Source organism: Oncorhynchus masou, chromosome 17 (genome assembly GCF_036934945.1).
Source record: "Oncorhynchus masou masou isolate Uvic2021 chromosome 17, UVic_Omas_1.1, whole genome shotgun sequence".
In the NCBI taxonomy this organism is placed as follows: domain Eukaryota; kingdom Metazoa; phylum Chordata; class Actinopteri; order Salmoniformes; family Salmonidae; genus Oncorhynchus; species Oncorhynchus masou.
The window spans coordinates 33,797,969-33,821,790 of NC_088228.1; the positions used below are offsets into that span (position 1 = coordinate 33,797,969).

General features: G+C 41.8%; 1 protein-coding gene across 9 annotated transcripts in view; it reads right to left on the reverse strand.

Annotated features, from left to right (window-relative positions):
- LOC135558908 (unconventional myosin-IXb-like) overlaps nt 1-23,822 on the reverse strand; it is a 76,259-nt gene that overhangs the window by 41,616 nt on the left and 10,821 nt on the right. For all 9 annotated transcript variants that reach the window (XM_064993125.1, XM_064993127.1, XM_064993121.1 and 6 more), the window contains exons 2-5: nt 22,853-23,748; nt 5,817-5,911; nt 2,722-2,784; nt 1,155-1,254 (exon numbers count right to left, since the gene is read on the reverse strand). In XM_064993125.1, coding sequence (XP_064849197.1) covers nt 1,155-1,254; nt 2,722-2,784; nt 5,817-5,911; nt 22,853-23,671 — 1,077 coding nt within the window. In that variant the 5' untranslated portion in view covers nt 23,672-23,748. The remainder of the gene's footprint in view (nt 1-1,154; nt 1,255-2,721; nt 2,785-5,816; nt 5,912-22,852; nt 23,749-23,822) is intronic.

The window sequence follows — 23,822 nt, forward strand, 5'->3', positions numbered from 1 at the left end:
CATCAGTTTGTGTTCGAGAACTGCAATGCTGTTGGTTTTTTCATGCTCAACAGTTTCCCATGTGTATCAAAAATGGTCCACCACCCAAAGAACATAAAGCCCACTTGACACAACTGTGGGAAGAATTGGAGTCAGCATGGGCCAGCATCCCTGTGGAACACTTTAAACACCTTGTCGAGTCCATGCCCCGATGAATTGAGGCTGTTTTGAGGGTAAATGAGGGGGTGCAACTCAATATTAGGAATGTTTGTGTTCTTACTGTTTTGTACACTCAGTGTACAAGGCTAATACTGCATTGAATGTATTACCTGAAAGGGGTAGATGGGACATCCATCCATCTTGAACAGGATTATCTATTTTGGATGCAATTTGAATGGGATGGATGGAGAGAGAGTAAGACTGAGAAAGTGCTCGCGTGCGCACTGATTTAAAGCAACGACATTCGAGTGATTGACTGTATTAAAACTCTGCAGTTGCAATAAATAAATAAATCTTTACAGCACAAAAATAAGGTGACCCCCAAAACCCAGATGGAGATATGTAAATTAGATGCGCATTCAGTCCTAATATTAGGCTACTGTAGGCCAACTCGTCACAAGAAAAAAAGTTACCAGCTGATGAGATGATACATGCATTGTGAACTGCGCTCCATACTGACATGCACTGTCTGTTCCCACCCTGAGCGTTGATGATTGATCATGTAGATAGCAGAGCAGAGAAGGCCATAGAGAAGACAGATTTAGACATCGCATATAATTTTAACAGTTCTATTTCACGTCATGCTGTTCAAATAAATAATTTATTATAATTGACCAGTTTCTCGCAGTAATTTATCCCGGGAAATGGTAGTGGGTTTGGTTGGGAAATCTCAGTAACCCGGTTCCCGCAATTAAACCCTAGTGTGTAATGATTATGACGTTAATGAACTCAACTGAACTGGTGTTTACCCTGTGTTAGTGTGTATGTGAGTGAATGTGTGTGTGTGTGAGAGTGAGTGAATGTGTGTGTGTGAGAGTGAGTGAGTGTGAATGTGTGAGAGTGAGTGAGTGTGAATGTGTGAATGTGTGAGAGTGTGAATGTGTGTGTGTGAGAGAGTGAATGTGTGTGTGTGAGAGAGTGAATGTGTGTGTGTGAGAGAGTGAGTGAGTGAGTACCTGTTGTAGATATGTGTAGTCTTCAGGCTGCAGCAGACTGAACTCTCTCTGCTCCTCCTTGGATGCTCCCACCAGCAGGTAGTAGAACACATGGTAGTTCCTAGAGGTCAAGGGTCAGAGGTCATACTGTGTGTGTTTCAGTCAGAAGCCCCCACCAGCAGGTACTAGAGAAGAGTAGTAGTTCCTAAAGGTCAGATTTTAGAGGTTATACTGTACTGTAGAGAGGGCAAGGAGTTTTTTTCTGACTGCATGTCTTGATAGTTATAGGCAACAACTACTGTAAGGCTCTGGTTATTCCCTGGTCAGGAAAAACATAGGTCCCCATTTAATCATTAGTGTGTATATATAGTACAGTAATCTGTAATAAACATTGTAACGTGATTCAAATGGTGTGATTGTGTGATTTGTATCATATTGTACAATAGCTGATGAAACTAACACTAAACTTTTTAAAAATGTATTTATCAGTGTTATTACCTAATCGTTGCTGGTTGAAAAAAACAATCTACACAGGACCATCTAATCAGCAGGTTTGCATGGGCGGGAGTTTCAGCTTGCCTGGTGACAACACCAGGTGGTAAATTGGTTAATAGACCAATTAAAAAAGTTCCACTCCTAGACAGTCCTAGTAAAATTTAGCTAAAAAGCTATTTTTGTCAATTTTAATGAAACTATTACAGTAAGGTACTTAACTGTTACCCAGAAAATATTTGATATCTATATAAAAACGCTGCACTGGGCATTTAAAGCTGGAATCCTAAAGAGTGAAACCGCAACGTCTGTTTGAAATATTACAACAACAAAGAAGTGACAGGATTCTTATTCTTTTTTACACCCCTCAGACGACATAGAACAGCAGAATATGTACTGCAATTTCTTTTACCATGCTGCTCACCTGTTTAGTCAACAAAACAAAAACAAAGGCGCTGGGGGGCGTTTCCCCAAATGTGGAGTCCATCTTTAAGTGTTTCCATCATTAGTTTCCATTTTGCAGCAAGAGAGTAATGTAGTGGTGCTATCACTTATACCTTCGCTATGCTTTTCCGCATGATTTGAATTAAAGTCTACTTCACGTTCTTATTAACTTACCACTTCAAGCCAGGGTTCAACTTTAAATAAGAAAAGCTAATAAAGTAACACGCCTTTTATGCACTACAGTCACAGGAGCGCATGCTGTTTGTGTGGCATTCACCCTACAGCCTGTGAAAGTAAGAAGCAGAAAATTGCTTCATAGAATAGTTGATGTGATGCTGCTATGACAAATGAAAAGCTTCAGTAGAATTCACGATCTGAGCGTGAATTTCCTGAATTAGTGTTGACACCTTCATAAAAAAAATTATTCTTGGATGCACTCATTTCAGTATCCCAAACAAGGACTCATTCAGTAAGGGACAGAGTCAAAATTTAGATAAGCCAGAGTTGCACCTGCTTTCGCTTGAATCATTCATTTACGCCAATAGCGGGAAAATGTTTGTCAAGCGCCAGTTCTTCCCTTCTACTCCATCTATACGCATGTGTGCGTGTGTGTGTGTGTGTGTGTGTCAGATCTCTGCTAGTCCAGCCATACCTTTCATTCTTAGCTCTGAACACCAGTCGACACTTCTCCAGCAAGTACTTCTCAACAACCGCCCTGCAAGGGAGACACACAGATCAATCAATTCAAAATCGATACCAACAACTGATAGAAGTGTGGTTTGTGCACAAATGTTTGATTTATGTACTTATGTCTGATGTCTAAAATAAAGCCAAATGAGTGTGCTGTGAACAAAAAAGAAAGGTTATGACAGCAGTCATGTTTGAGAGACAGGCTCCCTTCACTGTGAGTGACACTGGCAGCTAGGTAGTACATACAGTGGGGCACAAAAGTATTTAGTCAGCCACCAATTGTGCAAGTTCTCCCACTTAAAAAGATGAGAGAGGCCAGGAAATCACATTCTAGGATTTTTAATGAATTTATTTGCAAAATATGGTGGAAAATAAGTATTTGGTCAACTACAAACAAGCAAGATTTCTGGCTCTCACAGACCTGTAACTCCTTCTTTAACCTCTTACATCTATGGGGGCGCTATTTCATTTTTGGATGAAAAACGTTCCCGTTTTAAACAAGATATTTTGTCACAAAAAGATGCTCGACTATGCATATAATTGATAGCATTCGAAAGAAAACACTCTGACGTGTCCAGAAATACCAAGATATTCTCTGTGCGTGCCCTAGAACGTGAGCTTCAGGCAAAACCAAGATGAGATGGCATCCAGGAAATGACAAGGATTTTTGAGGCTCTGTTTTCCATTGTCTCCTTATATGGCTGTGAATGCGAGAGGAATGAGCCTGCCCTTTCTGTCGTTTCCCCAAGGTGTCTGCAGCATTGTGACGTATTTGTAGGCAGATCATTGGAAGATTGACCATAAGAGACCACATTTACCAGGTGTCCGCCCGGTGTCCTGCGCCGAAATTGGTGCGCAAAAGTCACCTGCCAGTATTTTTACATGGGATACAGAGAGGAAAGCAAGCTTCCACGAACTGCATATCAATGAAGAGATATGTGAAAAAACACCTTGAGGATTGATTCCAAACAACGTTTGCCATGTTTCGGTCGATATTATGTAGTTAATCCGGAAAAAGTTTTACGTTGTAGGTGACTGAATTTTCGGTTCGTTTCGGTAGCCAGACGCAATGTAGAAAATGGAACGATTTCTCCTACACACAGACGCTTTCAGGAAAAACTGCGCATTTGGTATGTAACTGAGAGTCTCCTCATTGAAAACATCAGAAGCTCTTCAAAGGTAAATGATTTTATTTATTTGGTTATCTGGTTTTTGTGAAAATGTTGCGTGCTAAATGCTACTCAAAATGCTATGCTAGCTTTGCATACTCTTACACAAATTAGTCAATTTCTATGGTTCAAAAGCATATTTTGAAAATCTGAGATGACAGTGTTGTTAAGAAAAGGCTAAGCTTGAGAGCAGACGCATTATTGTCATTTTATTTGCGATTTTCAGAAATCGTTAACGTTGCGTTATGCTAATGAGCCTGAGGCTTTAGTCACAAACCCGGATCCGGGATGGGGAGTTTCAAGAAGTTAAGAGGCTCCTCTGTCCTCCACTCGTTACCTGTATTATTGGCACCTGTTTGAACTTGTTATTAGTATAAAAGACACCTGTCCACAACCTCAAACAGTCACACTCCAAACTCCACTATGGCCAAGACCAAGGAGCTATCAAAGGACACCAGAAACAAAATTGTAGACCTGCACCAGGCTGGGAAGACTGAAAGCAGCTTGGTTTGAAGAAATCATGGGAGCAATTATTAGGAAATGGAAGACATACAGGACCACTGATAATCTCCCTCGATCTGGGGCTCCAAGCAAGATCTCACCCCGTGGGGTCGAAATGATCACAAAACTCCCAGAACCACACGGGGGGACCTAGTGAATGACCTGCAGAGAGCTAGGACCAAAGTAACAAAGCCTACCATCAATAACACACTACGCCGCCAGGGACTCAAATCCTGCAGTGCCAGACGTACATGTCCAGGCCCGTCTGAAGTTTGCTAGAGAGCATTTGGAGGATCCAGAAGAAGATTGGGAGAATGTCATATGGTCAGATGAAACCATAATATAACTTTTTGGTAAAAACTCAACTCGTTGTGTTTGGAGGACAAAGAATGCTGAGTTGTATCCAAAGAACACCATACCTACTGTGAAGCATGGGGGTGGAAACATCATGCTATGGGGCTGTTTTTCTGCAAAGGGACCAGGACGACTGATCCGTGTAAAGGAAAGAATGAATGGGGCCATGTATCGTGAGATTTTGAGTGAAAACCTCCTTCCATCAGCAAGGGCGTTGAAGATGAAACGTGGCTGGGTCTTTCAGCATGACAATGATCCCAAAAACACCGCCCGGGCAATGAAGGAGTGGCTTCGTAAGACGCATTTCAAGGTCCTGGAGTGGCCGAGCCAGTCTCCAGATCTCAACCCCATAGAAAATCTTTGGAGGGAGTTGAAAGTCCGTGTTGCCCAGCAACAGCCCCAAAACATCACTGCTCTAGAGGAGATCTGCATGCAGGAATGGGCCAAAATACCAGCAACAGTGTGTGAAAACCTTGTGAAGACTTACAGAAAACGTTTGACCTCTGTCATTGCCAAAAAAATTTAGATAAACTTTTGTTATTGACCAAATACTTATTTTCCACCAAAATTTGCAAATAAATTCATTAAAAATCCTACAATGTGATTTTCTGGATTTTTCTTTCTCATTTTGTCTGTCATAGTTGAAGTGTACCTATGATGAAAATTACAGGCCTCTCATCTTTTTAAGTGGGAAAACATGCACAATTGGTGGCTGACTAAATACTTTTTTGCCCCACTGTAAATAAACCAATTCAATTTTACCCAGAAACTCACTGATGAAAATGTGGTTGCCATCCAGTGAGGAAATATAGCCTGGTCCTAGATCTGTTTGTGCACTTGCTATAAGATGTTGGCAAGAAAGCAGAAACAGACAGGCACCCAGGCAAGCCTAAAAAAAAGGAACCATCGCACTGATTTAAAAGTGAACGGTATCTTGTTTCTGTGATGATACAGCCATCATGCAGCGACAGGTGTTGCTATATGGTATGAAATATGTCATGCAATACATGATAACACAAACACACTGCCTCACCCTCTCACCACCCCACTCTTTAGATAGTTGACCCGGATGAACTTCCCAAAGCGGCTGGAGTTGTTGTTCTGTGCCGTATTCGCGTTGCCAAATGCCTATTTAGAAACAGAGCGAGAGGAGACATTATTTACAGTTACAAAAACTGATGAGGTACTGTAAACACTACAAATACAGTGCCTTCAGAAAGTATTCATACCCCTCAACTTATTCCACATTTTCCTGTGTTACAGCCTGAATTCAAAATGGATTAAATATATTTTCTCATCCATCTACACACAATACCCCATAATGATAAAGTGAAAACATGTTTAGAAATTGTGGCAAATTGATTTAAAATGAAACACAGAAATATTCTAAATCACACCCCTGAGTCAATACATGTCAGAATCACCTTTGCCAGTGATTACAGCTGTGAGTCTCTGGGTAAATCTAAGAGCTTTGCACATCTGGATTGTACAATAGTCGCACATTATTTTTTAAATTCATCAAGTTAGTTGTTTATCATTGATAGACAGCCATTTTCAAGTCTTGCTATATATTTTCAAGCCAATTTAAGTGAGAACTGTAACCAGGCCACTCAGGAATACATATCGTTTTGGTAAGCAACTTGTGTACGTGCATACGGAAATTATTCAGACCCCTTCACTTTTCAACATTGTTATTATAGCCTTATTCTAAAATTGATTCAAACAAAAATCTCAATCTACACACAATACCCCATAATGACAAAGTGAAAACAGGTTTAGAATTTAAAAACAAAAATACATTATTTACATAAGTATTCAGACCATTTGCTATGAGACTTGAAATTGAGCTAAGGTGCATCCTGTTTCCATAGATACTCCTTGACATGTTTCTACAACTTGGGAGTCCACCTGTGGTGAATTCAATTGATTGGACATGATTTGGAAAGGCACACACCTGTCTATATAAAATGTCCCATAGTTGACATTGCATGTCAGAGAAAAAACCAAGCCATGAGGTCGAAGGAATTGTCTGTAGAGCTACGAAACAGGATTGTGTCGAGATACAGATCTGGGGAAGGGTACCAAAAAATGTCTGCAGCATTGACGGTCCCCAAGAAAAAGTGGCCTCCACCATTTTTAAATAGAAGAAGTTTGGAAGCACCAAAACTCTTCCTAGAGCTGGCCACTCAGCCTAACTGAGCAATCGGTAGAGAAGGGTCACTCTGACAGAGCTCCAGAGTTCCTCTCTGGAGATGGGAGAACCTTCCAGGAGGACAACCATCTCTGCAGCACTCCACCAATCAGGCCTTTATGGTAGAGTGGCCAGACAGAAGCCACACCTCAGAAAGAAAAGGACATGACAGTCCACTTGGAGTTTGCCAAAAGGCACATGAAGGACTTTCAGACCATGAGAAAAAAGATTCTCTGGTCAGATGAAACCAAGATTGAAATATTCAGCATCCCTATGGTGAAGCATGGTGGTGGCAGCATCATTCTGTGGGGATGTTTTTCAGCGGCAGAAACTGGGAGACTGGTCAGGATTGAGGGAAAGATGAATGGAGAAAAGTACTGAAAGATCCTTGATGAAAACCTGCTCCAGAGCGCTCGGGACCTCAGACTGGGGCAAAGGTTCACCTTCCCACAGGACAACGACCCTAAAGCACACAGCCAAGCCAACGCAGGAGTGGCTTCGGGACAAGTCTCCGAATGTCCTTGAGTGGCCCAGCCAGAGGCCGGACTTGAACCCGATGGAACATCTCTTGAGATACCTGAAAATTGCTGTGCAGCAACGCTCCACCATCCAGTCTGACAGAGCTTGAGAAGATCTGCAGAGAAGGGGAGAAACTCCCCAAATACAGCTGTGCCGAGCTTGTAGCGTCATACCCAAGAAGACGCAAGGCTGTAATCGCTGCCAAAGGTGCTTCAACAAAGTACAGAGTAAAGAGTCCGAATGCAATATGTTGATTTTTTATCAAATGTGCAAAAATTCTAAAAAGCTGTTTTTGCTTTGTCAGTATTGGTATTGTGTGTCTATTGATGAGGAAAACAATATATTTAATCCATTTTAGAATAAGGCTGTAATGGAACAAAATGTGGAAAAAGTAAAAGGGGTCTGAATACTTTCCGAATGCACTGTATACATACATATATATACATATTGTATACTGTATACATATTTGTCCTTGTGTTTTAGGTTATTGTCCTGCTGAAAGGTGAATGCGTCTCCCAGCGTCTGTTGGAAAGCAGATTGAAGCAGGTTTTCCTCTTGTATTTTGCATGTGCTTATAGCTCTACTCCGTGCCGGTTACAAGCATAACCCATAACATGATGCAGCCACCACCATGCTTGAAAATATGAAGAGTGGTACTCAGTGATGTACTGTGTATGCTCCAAACATAAAGTTTTGTATTCACGATATAGGTTATTTCTTTGCCAATATGTTTTGGAATATTTGTATTCTGTACAGGCTTCCTTCTTATCACTCTGCCACTTAGGTTAGTATTGTGGAGTAACTACAATGTTGTTTATCCATCCTCAATTCTCATATCACAGCCATTAAACTAACTGTTTTAAAGTCACCATTGGCCTCGGTGAAATCCCTGAGCAGTTTCCTTCCTCTTAAGAAGGACGCCAGTATCGTTGTAGTGATTGGGTGTATTGATACAGTATTAATTACGCTTTGAATGGTGTAACTTCACCATGCTCAAAGGGATATTCAGTGTCTGCTTTTTTTGTTGTTTACCAATCTACCAAGGTGGGTGTCCCTCATCTTTGTGGTTGAATCTGTTTGAAATTCACTTCTCGACCGATGGAGCTTACAGAGAATTCTATGTGGGGTACAGAAATGCTGTAGTCATTAAAAAAAATCATGTGAAACACTATTGTTGCACACAGATTGAGTCCATGCAACCTATTACGTGACTTGTTAAGCAAATGTTTACTTCTAAACTGATTTAGGCTTGTGTGTAGGCAAGAGAAACAAAAAGTGCAATTTAATAAATGTTATATTCAGGCTGTAACACAACAATATGTGGGAAAAGACAAGGGGTGTGAATACTTTGACGGCACTGTAAATGCTTCACCATTTACAAAAAGTAAAATTAGCTGAAGAAGATATCATAGAACCAAACGTATAAGATCTCCTAAGCCTGAGTTTACCACATACGGAACCAGAAGGCTTCTTCATATTCCGTATATATCGAACGGCGGCTTCTGGTAAGAGTTGAGGGGGATGGGTGTGTTTCCCTATAAACAATTCCTGTTGTACCAAAATTGAAAACAAAATGTCCACTTTGACATTATGGTGTATTGTGTGTAGGCCAGTGACACACAATCATCATTTTATACATGTTAAAAGGCTGTAACAACAAAATGTGGAAAAAAATCAAGGGGTGTGAATACTTTCTGAAGGCACTGTACTGTATGTGTTGCTGTGAGACATTAACTAAATCTGTTTGACGAGCGGATACTGTATGTTTAAAAAGGTCCAATGCAGCATTTTTAATTATCTCAATATCAAATCATTTCTGGGTAACAATTACCTGGGAGCGGTTTGAGTGGGGAGGCACAAAGGGAAAATTTGCTGTTATCGGCAGAGAGGTTTAGCACTGGTCTATTAACTTTTTACCGCATGGTGAGATCACCATGAAATGCCAACACCGACACCATGATGGTTTTCAGAGGGATGTTGTGATTATGACACCATGTCAATTATGAAACCAGTCCTTCTCAGATTACCACGTTAGTCAGAGAGAGTCATAAGCACAGTCAGAGTCCTGATTTATAAGATGATTTTGTATGCGATTTGTAGGAAATACGCACCAGTTACTGAGAATAAAACGGAATTTTCAGAACTTTTTGTCTGCATTCAAAATCCTATTTTCACTATACCTTAATCCCAAAGCCTAAAATAGAAGTTGAACAAATTCAGGATTTGGAAAAAAAGAAGAAAAAAATCCTGACTTTTCACATTCTTTCTTGTTTTCATACCTTGTCAGGACGTTCTGGTCCTGATAATGTAGGAAAACATGCACGCACGCACACACACACACACACACGTACACACACACACACACACACACACGTACACACCCCTCCAAAAGTATTGGGACAGTGAACATGTTGTTGTTGTTTTGGCTCTGTCGTCCAGCACTTTGAATTTGAAATGATACATATTGGGTGAACCATTTAGAAATTACAGCACTTTTTGTACATAGTTCCCCCCCCCCCCTTATTTTAGGGGACCAAAAGCAATAGAAATCAAATGGTATATTATGTATTGTGTCATTATAGAGAAACTATTTTTTGTAAATAAAAATAGAATATATGTTTCTAAAACACTTTAATGTGGATGCTGCCATGATTACGGAAAGTCCTGAATGAATTGTGAATAATGATGAGTGAGACAGTTACAAAATGCTAACCTCCCCTGTTATTGTAATGGTGAGAGGTTAACATGTCTTGGGGGTATGATATTTGTGCATCTAACTTTTTCATCATTATTTATGATTCATTCAGGACTATCCATAATCATTGTAGCGACTCAGACGGCATCATTAGCCATTCTCAGAACATTTTCAGACCAGCTGGCTGGTGTGTTTACGGACATATTCAATCTCTCCCTATCCCAGTCTGTTGCCCCCACATGCTTCAAGATGGCCACCATTGTTCCTGTACTCAAGATGGCAAAGGTAACTGAACTAAATGACGATTGCCCTTTAGCACTCATGTCGGTCATCATGAAGTGCTTTGAGAGACAAGACAAGGATCATATCACCTCCACCTTATCTGTCACCCTAGACCCACTTCAATTTGCGTACCACCCCAATAGGTCCACAGACGATGCAATCTCAACCACACTGCACACTGCCCTAACCCATCTGGACAAGAGGAATACCTATGTGAGAATGCTGTTCATCGACTACAGCTCGGCATTCAACACCATAGTACACTCCAAGCTCGTCATCAAGCTCGAGACCCTGGGTCTCGACCCCGCCCTGTGCAACTGGGTACTGGACTTCCTGACGGGCCGCCCCCAGGTGGTGAGGGTAGGTAACAACATCTCCTCCCCGCTGATCCTCAACACTGGGGCCCCACAAGGGTGCGTTCTGAGCCCTCTCCTGTACTCCCTGTTCACCCACGACTGCGTGGCCACGCACGCCTCCAACTCAATCATCAAGTTTGCGGACGACACAACAGTGGTAGGCTTGATTACCAACAACGACGAGACGGCCTACAGGGAGGAGGTGAGGGCCCTCGGAGTGTGGTGTCAGGAAAATAACCTCACACTCAACGTCAACAAAACTAAGGAGATGATTGTGGACTTCAGGAAACAGCAGAGGGAACACCCCCCTATCCACATCGATGGAACAGTAGTGGAGAGAGTAGCAAGTTTTAAGTTCCTCGGCATACACATCACAGACAAACTGAATTGGTCCACTCACACAGACAGCATCGTGAAGAAGGCGCAGCAGCGCTTCTTCAACCTCAGGAGGCTGAAGAAATTTGGCTTGTCACCAAAAGCACTCACAAACTTCTACAGAGGCACAATCGAGAGCATCCTGGCGGGCTGTATCACCGCCTGGTACGGCAACTGCTCCGCCCACAACCGTAAGGCTCTCCAGAGGGTAGTGAGGTCTGCACAACGCATCATCGGGGGCAAACTACCTGCCCTCCAGGACACCTACACCACCTGATGTTACAGGAAGGCCATAAAGATCATCAAGGACATCTACCACCCGAGCCACTGCCTGTTCACCCCGCTATCATCCAGAAGGCGAGGTCAGTACAGGTGCATCAAAGCTGGGACCGAGAGACTGAAAAACAGCTTCTATCTCAAGGCCATCAGACTGTTAAACAGCCACCACTAACATTGAGTGGCTGCTGCCTACACACTGACACAACTCCAGCCACTTTAATAATGGGAATTGATGGGAAATGTTGTAAATATATCACTAGCCACTTTAAACAATGCTACCTTACATAATGTTACTTTCCCTACATTATTCATCTCATATGCATACCTATATACTGTACTCTATATCATCGACTGCATCCTTATGTAATACATGTATCACTAGCCACTTTAACTATGCCACTTTGTTTACATACTCATCTCACATGTATATACTGTACTCGATACCATCTACTGTATCTTGCCTATGCTGCTCTGTACCATCACTCATTCATATATCCTTATGTACATATTCTTTATCCCCTTACACTGTGTATAAGACAGTAGATTAGGAATTGTTAGTTAGATTACTTGTTGGTTATTACTGCATTGTTGGAACTAGAAGCACAAGCATTTCTCTACACTCGCATTAACATCTGCTAACCATGTGTATGTGACAAAATTTGATTTGATTTGATTTGGTGCGGTCGGCACAAAGCATCACTGGGAGCAAACTACCTACCCTCCAGGACACTTACAGCACCCGATGTCACAGGAAGGCCAAAAAGATAAAAGACAACAACCACCCGAGCCACTGCCTGTTCACCCCGCTTACCATCCAGAAGGCAAGGTCAGCATAGGTGCATCAAAGCTGGGACCGAGAGACTGAAACACAGCTTCTATCTCAAGGCCAGACTGGTAAACAGCCATCACTAACCCAGAGAGGCTGCTGCCTACGTACATACATACTTGAATTCATTGCCCACTTTAATAAATGGATTACTAGTGACTTTAATAATACCACTTTAATAAAAATGTCACATATCTTGCATTGCTCATGTAACGGATGTGAAACGGCTAGCTAGTTAGCGGTGGTGCGCGCAAAATAGCGTTTCAATCGGTGACGTCACTTGTTCAGAGACCTTGAAGTAGTGGTTCCCCTTGCTCTGCAAGGGCTGCGGCTTTTGTGGAGCGATGGGTAATGATGCTTTGTGGGTGACTGTTGTTGATGTGTGCAGAGGGTCCCTGGTTCGCGTCCGGGTATGGGCTTGGGGCCGGTCTAAAGTTATATTGTTACACTCATCTCATATGTATATACTGTATTTTATACCATCTTGCCTATGCCGCTCGGTCATTGCTCATCTATATATTTATATATATTCTTATTCCGTTCCTTTACTTAGATGTGTGTATTTAGGCAGTTGTTATGGATTGTTAGATTACTTGTTAAGATATTGCTGCACTGTCGGAACTAGAAGCACAAGCATTTCGCTACACTCGTAATAACATCTGCTAACCATGTATGTGACCAATAACATTTGATTTTGATTTGATCCACGTGTTTAGAAACAATATATTCTTATTTACAATGAAAGCGCACCAAAATGACAATACATTATTTACTTTTAATTTCCATTAGACACAAAATAATCTGAAACATCCATACAAACAGCAAATGCATCCAACAAGTTTGTAGATTCACAAGATTAATGTGTGGAGAATTTTCTTTGTTTGGGGACCTAAACCCCTCCCACAGCTGTTTGGCTCTGGTTAATAGATGCATTCAGATAACACAATGGTTGACTAATAACATGTTACAGTTGTGTGAAGACATCAGGGTTGTATTAAGTAGCAAAACATTTACTAACAGCAAAATGAAAATTACCATCTTTTTCCTCAAACAATATATTTTATATTTTCAACAGATGAAAGAAAATGACCCTCTAACTGGACATGTTTAGGTAGTTACCTCTTGTTTCAAAAAATATTTTCACAATTTTGGGCCCACTGAACATGACCCAGACTCCACCCCTACAGAAGGACAGTATTTGGGTTGAGGTGGTGGTGGTGTATTGGAGGATTCCAATGAGTGCTACAGTACAGTAAGGGATCCTGTCTTGACGGGTCAGGGCTGTGCCTTCACAGGCGTCTATACAGCCTCCGTACACACAGTATTACTTTGAACACCCTGATCCTATCTCTCCCCCCAATCTGTCTGTCTTTCACATTTTTCCAATTTCTCTTTTCCCCCCCTTCCCATCTCCTCTGTCTCGCTCTTGCTCTCTTTCTACCCCTCTCTCTCTCCTCTCCCTCCAAATCTGACTCTTCGATATCTCGCTCCCTCCCCCCCCCAACAGCCATGTGTGCCAGTAAAACTGACTGCTAGCCTGAGGAATGTTCCTCCCTCCTCTCCACAGTGAAGTAAACACCATGAGTTTATCATCCTCTTTCAAACACAGCTTTTACTTTCCAACAAGAAATATGTCTTGGCTTGTTCTGGATTCTCCACTCCTCTTTCCCTCTCTCTCGGTCTCTCCACCTCTTCTCTCACTCGGTTTCCTCTAGCCAACGCCCCAACACAGCCTCCATAATACACTTTCCCCCACGGAGCTGTAGGGCCCGAACAGAGCAGCAACCAACCCCTCGCTCACACAATAACCAGCCAATCAGCTACTCTCTGATTGGCATGTGAGGGACCGAGGATTTCCCCATAGTAGTTTGAGTCACTACGAGGGAAAAAAAGGAAAATGAAGAAGTAGACCCTAAACATAGGGACCTAGAAATAGTCAACAGCTCTTGGTCTTGGTGTGTTTATTAAAAATAGTGCCCCTAACCATACATCTCGGTTTGCCTCTGCTGTGTTCAAGGAAGTGGAATGAAGCTAAACCAAAGAACAATACACAGAGGAAAAAGTTCCAGCTCTAAATGATCACTGCCTCAGAGTTTGCTGTAGGCCAACTCTGGAAAGACAAGTTTATTGTAGGCCTATGTCTCCTAACCATGTGAAGTGACTGTAGTTTTGGGCATGCTCTCAGATAGAGGGAAGTGGGGCCTAGGTTCCTGCAATCATAGCATTAACTCTCATAATGGGGAGTCCATCAGGACAACAGAGATTTGTCCAAAACACTGTAGATAATCTGGGCCTGTTTTAATAAAATGTCTCAGAGTAGGAGTGCTAGCCTGACGACTCACACGAAATGATTCTGCTGCTCTGTTGTTCGCTACATACTTTAATCGGAGACTGCCATCATTGAAGTTGCTTGTGGTGATGAGGGGCAAGAGGGGCCTTTTACAAAACAAAGTAATCATCGATGGGTTCATCTCTAACCAATCACAGTATCAAAGTCTATTACGAACTTTCAAACTGCCGCTATACCTACTTGTGTTCTGGCTCTGGCCAAATCAGACGGCCCCGAATGTGTTCGCGTTCGGTGAAGGGTCGGGGGAGGTAACTCAGATCCAGGCTCATTGCGGATAAGAAACTAACGTCCGTGAGCGTGCCGTAGCGTTTGGCCGGAGCAAGAAGCCTGGGTAGCCAGGCAATAGGAGTGCTGGTCTAGGATCAGTTTAGCCTTTTAGATCATAATGAATAAGATTGGAGGGGGACATGGAGTAAATCACATTACTTCCAAAATACTATAGTTTACTACATAGCTTAAAAATACAAATGTATCACTCATATGTCTCCCGCTCCTAAAAGGTAGGCCATAGCTCAAGATAAAGTGCAAGTCTCTCCAACTCTGCCCTCTTCAAACTAAGTCAAGCCTATTGGCTGATTATAGCCAAGTAATACTGATAGCGCCATGGGAGAATCTTGCAGTTTAACCTATGCTATTTCTTCTGTTATTTTGATATTGCCTATAGGGAGCAAAATTGCTGGGACCATGGCTGTCAAGTGAGCTGCGTCACATATGCCTAAAATAACATTGAGGGACTGCGGTTGGGCTTGGGACCAGTTATTGCGGTAGTGGGTGGGAGTCGGACAGAAAGTCAGAGGGTGCAGTATGAAAAGCTACGGGGGCAGGAGGGAGGAAGAAATCAGTCCCATGCAGACCTTGCTTATTAGTGCCAACTGCAGAGGCACACCTCAACAAGGCACACCTGTTAATTGAAATACATTCCAGGTGACTACCTCATGAAGGTGGTTGAGAGGATGCCAAGAGTATGCAAAGCTGTCATCAAGGCAAAGGGTGTCTACTTTGAAGAATCTTTTGATTCTTTTACTTTGAAGAATCTTTGATTCGGGAACAGACTATCTTGGGAAGAGGTGGGAGTGTAGGGCACAGCCCTACTTTGTGCCTCATGTAAGTCGTTACTAATGACAGTACTGCACTTATACAGTAATAACAGAACAGTGGTCTAAGCAGACATACGCTGCTTTCAGAAAGTATTCATACCCTTTGACTTATTCCACATTTTGTTACAGCCTGAATTCAAAATGTATTAAAATGCATCTTTCCCCCTCATCCATCTACACACAATACCTCATAATGACAAAGTGAAAAAAAATTGCAAATTTATTGAACATGAAATACAGAAATATCTAATTTATATAAGTATCCACACCCCTGAGTCAATACATTGTAGAAGCACCTTTGGCAGCGATTACAGCTGTGAGTTTAAGAGCTTTCCACACCTGAATTGTGCAACATTTGCCTGTTATTCAAGCTCTGTCAAATTGGTTGTTGATCATTGCTAGACAACCATTTTCAGTTTTGACTTAAATTGGCTTGAAAATCTAACTCGGCCACTCAGGAACATTCACTGTCTTCTTGGTTGGTAAGCAACTCCAGTGTATATTTGGCCTTGCGTTTTAGGTTATGGTCCTGCTGAAAGGTGAATTCATCTCCCAGTGTCTGGTGGAAAGCAGACAACCAGGTATTCCTCTAGGATTGTTCCTGTGCTTAGCTCCATTCCGTTTCTTTGTTATCCTGAAAAACTCCCCTGTCCTTAACGATTACAAGCGTACCAATAAGATGATGCAGCCACCACTATGCTTGAAAATATGGCGATGTACTCAATAATGTGTTGTATTGAATTTGCCCCAAAATTGACACTTTGTATTCAGACAAAAAGTGAATTGCTTTGACCATTTTTTTTGCAATTTTACTTTAGTGCCTTGTGCAAACAGGATGCATGTTTTGGAATATTTTTATTTTTTTCCTCCTTTTCTCTTTTCACTCTGTCAATTCGGTTAGTTTTGTGGAGTAACGACAATGTTGTTGATCCATCCTAAATTCGATCACAGCCATTAAACTCTAACTGTTTTAAAGTCACCATTGGCTTCATGGTGAAATCCCTGAGCTGTTTCCTTCCTCGCCGGCAACGGAGTAAGAAAGGATGCCTGTATCTTTGTAGTGACCTGGTGTATTGATACACCATCCAAAGTGGAATTAATAACTTCACCATGCTCAAAGGGATATGGGAATGTCAGCTTTTTATTTGATTTTTTACCCATCTACCAATAGGTGCCCTTCTTTGCAAGGCAATGGAAAACCTCCCTAGTCTTTGTGGTTGAATCTGTGTATGAAATTCACTGCTAGACTGATGGACCTTACAGATAATTGTATATGTGGGGTACAGAGATTACATTTACATTTAAGTCATTTAGCAGACGCTCTTATCCAGAGCGACTTACAAATTGGTGAATTCACCTTCTGACATCCAGTGGAACAGCCACTTTACAATATGAGGTAGTCGTTCAAAAATCATGTTAAAAACTTATTGCACGCAGTGAGTCCATGCAAATTACAGTGGGGCAAAAAAGTATTTAGTCAGCCACCAATTGTGCACGTTCTCCCACTTAAAAAGATGAGAGAGGCCTGTAATTTTCATCATAGGTACACTTCAACTATGACAAGACAAAATGAGGGGAAAAAATCCAGAAAATCACATTGTAGAATTTATTTGCAAATTATGGTGGAAAATAAGTATTGGTCACCTACAAACAAGCAAGATTTCTGGCTCTCACAGACCTGTAACTTCTTCTTTAAGAGGCTCCTCTGCCCTCCACTCATTACCTGTATTAATGGCACCTTTTTGAACTTGTTAGTAGTATAAAAGACACCTGTCCACAACCTCAAACAGTCACACTCCAAACTCCACTATGGCCAAGACCAAGGAGCTGTCAAAGGACACCAGAAACAAAATTGTAGACCTGCACCAGGCTGGGAAGACTGAATCTGCAATAGGTAAGCAGCTTGGTTTGAAGAAATCAACTGTGGGAGCAATTATTAGGAAATGGAAGACATACAAGACCACTGATAATCTCCCTCAATCTGGGGCTCCACGCAAGATCTCACCCCGTGGGGTCAAAATGATCACAAGAATGGTGAGCAAAAAATCCCAGAACCACACGGGGGGACCTAGTGAATGACCTGCAGAGAGCTGGGACCAAAGTAACAAAGCCTACCATCAGTAACACACTACGCCGCCAGGGACTCAAATCCTGCAGTGCCAGACGTGTCCCCCTGCTTAAGCCAGTACATGTCCAGGCCCGTCTGAAGTTTGCTAGAGAGCATTTGGAGGATCCAGAAGAAGATTGGGAGAATGACATATGGTCAGATGAAACTAAAATGTAACCTTTTGGTAAACACTCAACTCGTCGTGTTTGGAGGACAAAGAATGCTGAGTTGCATCCAAATAACACCATACCTACTGTGAAGCATGGGGGTGGAAACCTTGTGCTTTGGGGCTGTTTTTCTGCAAAGGGACAATGGACGACTGAGCCGTGTAAAGGAAAGAATGAATGGGGCCATGTATTTTGAGTGAAAACCTCCTTCCATCAGCAAGGGCATTGAAGGTGAAACGTGGCTGGGTCTTTCAGCATGACAATGATCCCAAAAACACCGCCCGGGCAACGAAGGAGTGGCTTCGTAAGAAGCATTTCAAGATCCTGGAGTGGCCTAGCCAGTCTCCAGATCTCAATCCCATAGAAAATCTTTGGAGGGAGTTGAAAGTCCGTGTTGCCCAGCAACAGCCCCAAAACATCACTGCTCTAGAGGAGATCTGCATGGAGGAATGGGCCAAAATACCAGCAACAGTGTGTGAAAACCTTGTGAAGACTTACAGAAAACATTTGACCTTTGTCATTGCCAACAAAGGGTATATAACAAAGTATTGAGATAAACTTTTGTTATTGACCAAATACTTATTTTCCACCATAACTTGCAAATAAATTCATTAAAAATCCTACAATGTGATTTTCTGGATTTTTTCCCCTAATTTTGTCTGTCATAGTTGAAGTGTACCTATGATGAAAATTACAGGCCTCTCATCTTTTTAAGTGGGAGAACTTGCACAGTTGGTGGCTGACTAAATACTTTTTTGCCCCACTGTATGTGACTTGTTAAACACATTTTTACACTTTAGGATTGCCATAACAAAGGGGTTGAATACTTGACTCAAGACATTTCAGCTTTTCATTTAGAATTAATAAAAATACATCTCTAAAAATGATTCTACTTTGACATTATTGGGTATTGTGTGTAGGCCAGTGACACAAAATCTCCATTTAATCCATTAAAAAAAATCAGGCTGTAACAACAGAAATTAAAAAAGTTAAAGGGGTGTGATAGTTTCTGAAGGCACTGTAATAGAGTCAAGATCAAGTCAACAAGATATTTGTATCTAAAAGAAACAATGCAAAAGTAGTGTGTAGGTTAGTAAAGAAGCAGGACTATAAATGAGAATGGCACCGGCACAACAATTATATGGAAAACTACACACAGATTTCTACTGAAAGAGAACCAATGGCTCTCATTAAGCTTTTTGTCATAATTTTGTACAACTTCCGGCACGCATTAACTGTGAACTCAGGCTGTATGTTACAGTTTCAGACAGTGGTCTACGGGCTATTGTGGCTAGCTGAGCATAATGTAGGCCTATCAACAAAACCAATGGACCAATGCCATAACCCCACTGGGAAAAAACTGGTTGAAACTATGTTGTTTTCACGTCATTTCAACCCCAAAATGCAATGTGATGATGGTGAATCAAATTAGATTAGAAAAAGGTTAGCATAAGGGAATTTCATATTTTTTTCCCACCCAACTTCTAACCAAAATCGAATGACATTGTGAAACTTTGTAGATTTCACGTTAGTTGACAACTCAAAACAAATGTAAATCAAAACTAGACGTTGAACTGACATCTGTGTCGTGGGACATTTCCACATGGATAGAACTGTTGACTTCTATGATATCGCCTACAATAGCCAATATGTGGTGTTCAATGTAGGCCAACATTCCATGAGACTTTGGCAAAACATTATGCTTGGCATTAACCATTTTAGGAATGATGTTTAACTTGTCACAATTGGCCAAAAATATGACTGAAAGTGGCATTATATTGTGCTATGATGCAAGAAACCGCTTTAAATGAACTGTTATCATTATTATTACCATTAAGAGAATCATTCAGAAATGTGTGCTACCCTCTGCCTATTGGCTTATTTGCATTTTCAAGCCTGTCTCAAAATAGGACACTTTCCCTTTAAGACAAAAAAAAGCTCACCTGACTTGACAGAGTGACTAGCTGGCTGACTGGCTGTTACAGAAGAAATCACTGTTATTTTCTGTGGTAAAGAGACAAGTGGTATTCATTTCACTGAAAAGGTGTTCCCCAATCAAACCTGACTGAGCACTATTCACTCAGCAGCTGGAATGCAGCTCTGGCAGAACTGTTTTGCTCACTAGCCCTGAAAACTGAATAGGAAACAAACCGGAGAGACAAGAGCTGTTTGTCGGGTTACTCATTGCTACTCATCCATTTGTAAATAGCAGTGATAAACAAACAGAGGAACAACAATGTCTTATTCAATGAAACATGAAATATTGTTTGTGATGTGGTTGCAGTGGGTAGGTTGGAGGTCACACTTCCAGGCGCAAACAGTAAGCTGTGTGTGTGTGTGTATTTTCTACTCGCGTACATAGTTTCCTGTCTGCCCTAGAGTGCCTCATTTATTGCATAATGAGCTGAGTTCTCATCTGAAGACTGTTCACACAAAGAGAACTCAAACTACTGCAGCTCTGACCGGGATCTCGCCTCTGCATACGAGTCTATCTCAGTAACACTTCTCACTTTATTATGAAGTCTTCTTATGCTTTATTAACATTAATAGTACTGATGTGACAAATAGACAACTGCCTTCTTATTTTTAAAATCGGTTTTCCGCTAAAACAATAAGAATAAAATCACAAAATTCACAATGCAGTATAATGGTCTTATTATGTACTGTTTGTAGTATTAGAAGTCGACCGATTAACTCGGAATGACCGTTTAATTAGGGCCGATTTCAAGTTTTCATAACAAATCGGTAATGAGCATTTTTGGACACCGATTATGGCCGATTACATTGCACTCCACGAGGAGACTGCGTGGCAGGCTGACTACCTGTTATGCGAGTGCAGCAAGGAGCCACGGTAAGGTGCTAGCTAGCATTAAACTTATCTTGTAAAAAAAAACAATCAATCTTAACATAATCACTAGTTAACTACACATGGTTGATGATATTACTAGTTTCTCTAGCTTGTCCTGTGTTGCATATAATCGATGCGGTGCCTGTTAATTTATCATTGAATCACAGCCTACTTCACCAAACGGGTGATGATTTAACAAGCGCATTCACGAAAAAAGCACTGTCGTTGCACCAATGTGTGCCTAACCATAAATGCCTTTCTTACAATCAATACACAAGTATATATTTTTAAACCTGCATATTTAGATAATATTGCCTGCTAACATGAATTTCTTTTAACTAGGGAAATTGTGTCACTTCTCTTGCGTTCTGTGCAACAGAGTGAGGGTATATGCAGCAGTTTGGGCCGCCTGGCTCGTTGCAAACTAATTTGCCAGAATTGTGTATAATTATGACATAACATTGAAGGTAGTGCAATGTAACAGCAATATTTAGACTTATGGATTACACCCGTTAGATAAAATACCGAATACTGAAAGAATAAACGTTTTGTTTTCGAAATTATAGTTTCCGGATTTGACCATATTAATGACCTAATTGTCGTATTTCTGTGAGTTATTATATTATAATTAAGTCTATGATTTGATAGAGCAGTCTGACTGAGCGGTGGTAGGCAGCAGCAGGCTCGTAAGCATTCATTCATATAGCACTTTACTGCGTTTCCCGGCAGCTCTTCGCAATGTTTCAAGCATTGCGCTGTTTATGACTTCAAGCCTATCAACTCCCGAGATTAGGCTGGCAATGCTAAAGTACCTATTAGAACATCCAATAGTCAAAGGTATATGAAATACAAATGGTATGGAGAGAAATAGTCCTAATAACTACAACTGAAAACGTCTTACCTGGGAATATTGAAAACTCATGTTAAAAGGAACCACCAGCTTTTATATGTTCTCATTTTCTGAGCAAGGAACTTAAACGTTAGCTTTTTTTACATGGCACATATTGCACTTTTACTTTCTTCTCCAACACTTTGTTTAAACCAATTTTAACACGTTTCATTATTTATTTGAGACTAAATTGATTTTATTAATGTATTAAGTTAAAACAAGTGTTCATTCAGTATGGTTGTAATTGTCATCAATACAAATTTTAAAATTTTAAAATACATGAACTACATGAACAAAAGTATATATATATATATTATATTTTTAATTATTATTATTTATTTATTTTTTTAAATCGGCCGATTAATTAGTACCGGCATTTTTTGGTCCTCCAATAATCGGTATCGGCGTTGAAAAATCATAAAATTGGTCGACCTCTAGTATGCATGACCGCTAGGGCTGGGCAAGAAAATTACACTATATATATAAAAGCATGTGGACAACCTTTCAAATTAGTAGATTCGGCTATTTCTGCCACACCCGTTGCTGACAGGTGCATAACAGTCAGTTCGTGCTTCCAACTTTGTGGCAACAGTTTGGGGAAGGCATTTCCTGTTTCAGCATGACAATGCCCCAATGCACAAAGCAAGGTCCTTAAGAAATGGTTTGTCGGTGTGGAAGAACTTGACTGGCCTGCACAGACCCCTGACCATTGAACACCTTTGGGATGAATCGCAGCAATGTTCTAACATCTAGTGTAATGCCTTCCGAGAAGAGTGGAGGCTGTTATAGCAGCAAAAAGGGGGACCAACTCCATATTAATGCCCATGATTTTGAAATGAGATGTTTGACGAGCAGGTATCCACATACACTACATGAACAAAAGTATGTCTACTGCAGTCATATACCCTTGAAAGCACCTCGGCACGATTGTTGGTTTTTAAGGCTACACTACAGCTTTTTAAATGCAGACACAAAAACTTCTCTGGAGATAAAAAGACTATGCGCCACTGAACAGGCCTTTTACATGTCTGCAAAGGAATGCTGCTTCCGAAGCAGGCCTAACACCCCACACACACACACACACTTACCTCCAGCACAGGCCCAGCTCCCAGTATGGTCCTCTTCACCCCGCTGCTGTAGCCCTTCTGACTCAACGCCGTCAGACAGTGAATCAGGAAGTTGGTGCTCTGGGTCTTCCCTGATCCGCTCTCCCCTGATATCACCACACACTGGTTCTCCTGCTGCTTCAGCATGGTGTGGTATGCCACATCCGCCACTGCAAAGATGTGAGGGCTTAATTTTCCAAGTGGCTGGTTGTTGTACATCATGACATACTTAGGGTTGTAGATCGGCAGGAACTTGAAGGGGTTAATTGCCACCAGGATGCCCCTGGCGTACGTGTAGATGTTGTGTTTGTAGAAGCGCAGGCGCAAGGCAGCCAGGATAGTGTCCTCGGTCAGGGTGGAGAGGCTGCACAAGTCATCATATTCCTCTAATGAAGGTACACCACCACCGTCCATCTCTGACCCCAGAGCCCCTTCATCTCCCTGGGCTTGGAGGATGAAGTAATACCCCTTCTCCTGGGGATGCCGTTTTCTGGCCCCTGGGGGCCAAAGCAACACCCTCTCCACAGGCATCTCAGTGTCCCCTAGCCTCCTCTCCTCCCCTTCAGCCTGCCTGACTTCCAGCAGGGCATACGGTCTGGTCATGTCCAGGCCCAGAGTGGCCCCTGCTTTCTGGATAACCATGGCCGCTGTGGCCCCTGGGCTGACCTGGAGAGTACAACATGCTGCTTTGTCCTGGGACAGGCGTGGGTAGATCTGGAGAAAGACGGACTGCGGCTGCTGTTGTTGTTGTTGATCTACGTCCAGGCTGGCCGCTCCTACCACACCGTCAGACACACTCATCCTGCTGGCTGACACACAAACAGGACCTCTCCAGCATACCTCACTAGCACTGCCCTCTCCCAATCAGGATGTAACCACTGGGTAGGGAGAGAGGGAAAAGAATGCGGTAGAGTCAGGGAGGAGTATGGGAGATACAGTGGAGTCGTAAAGC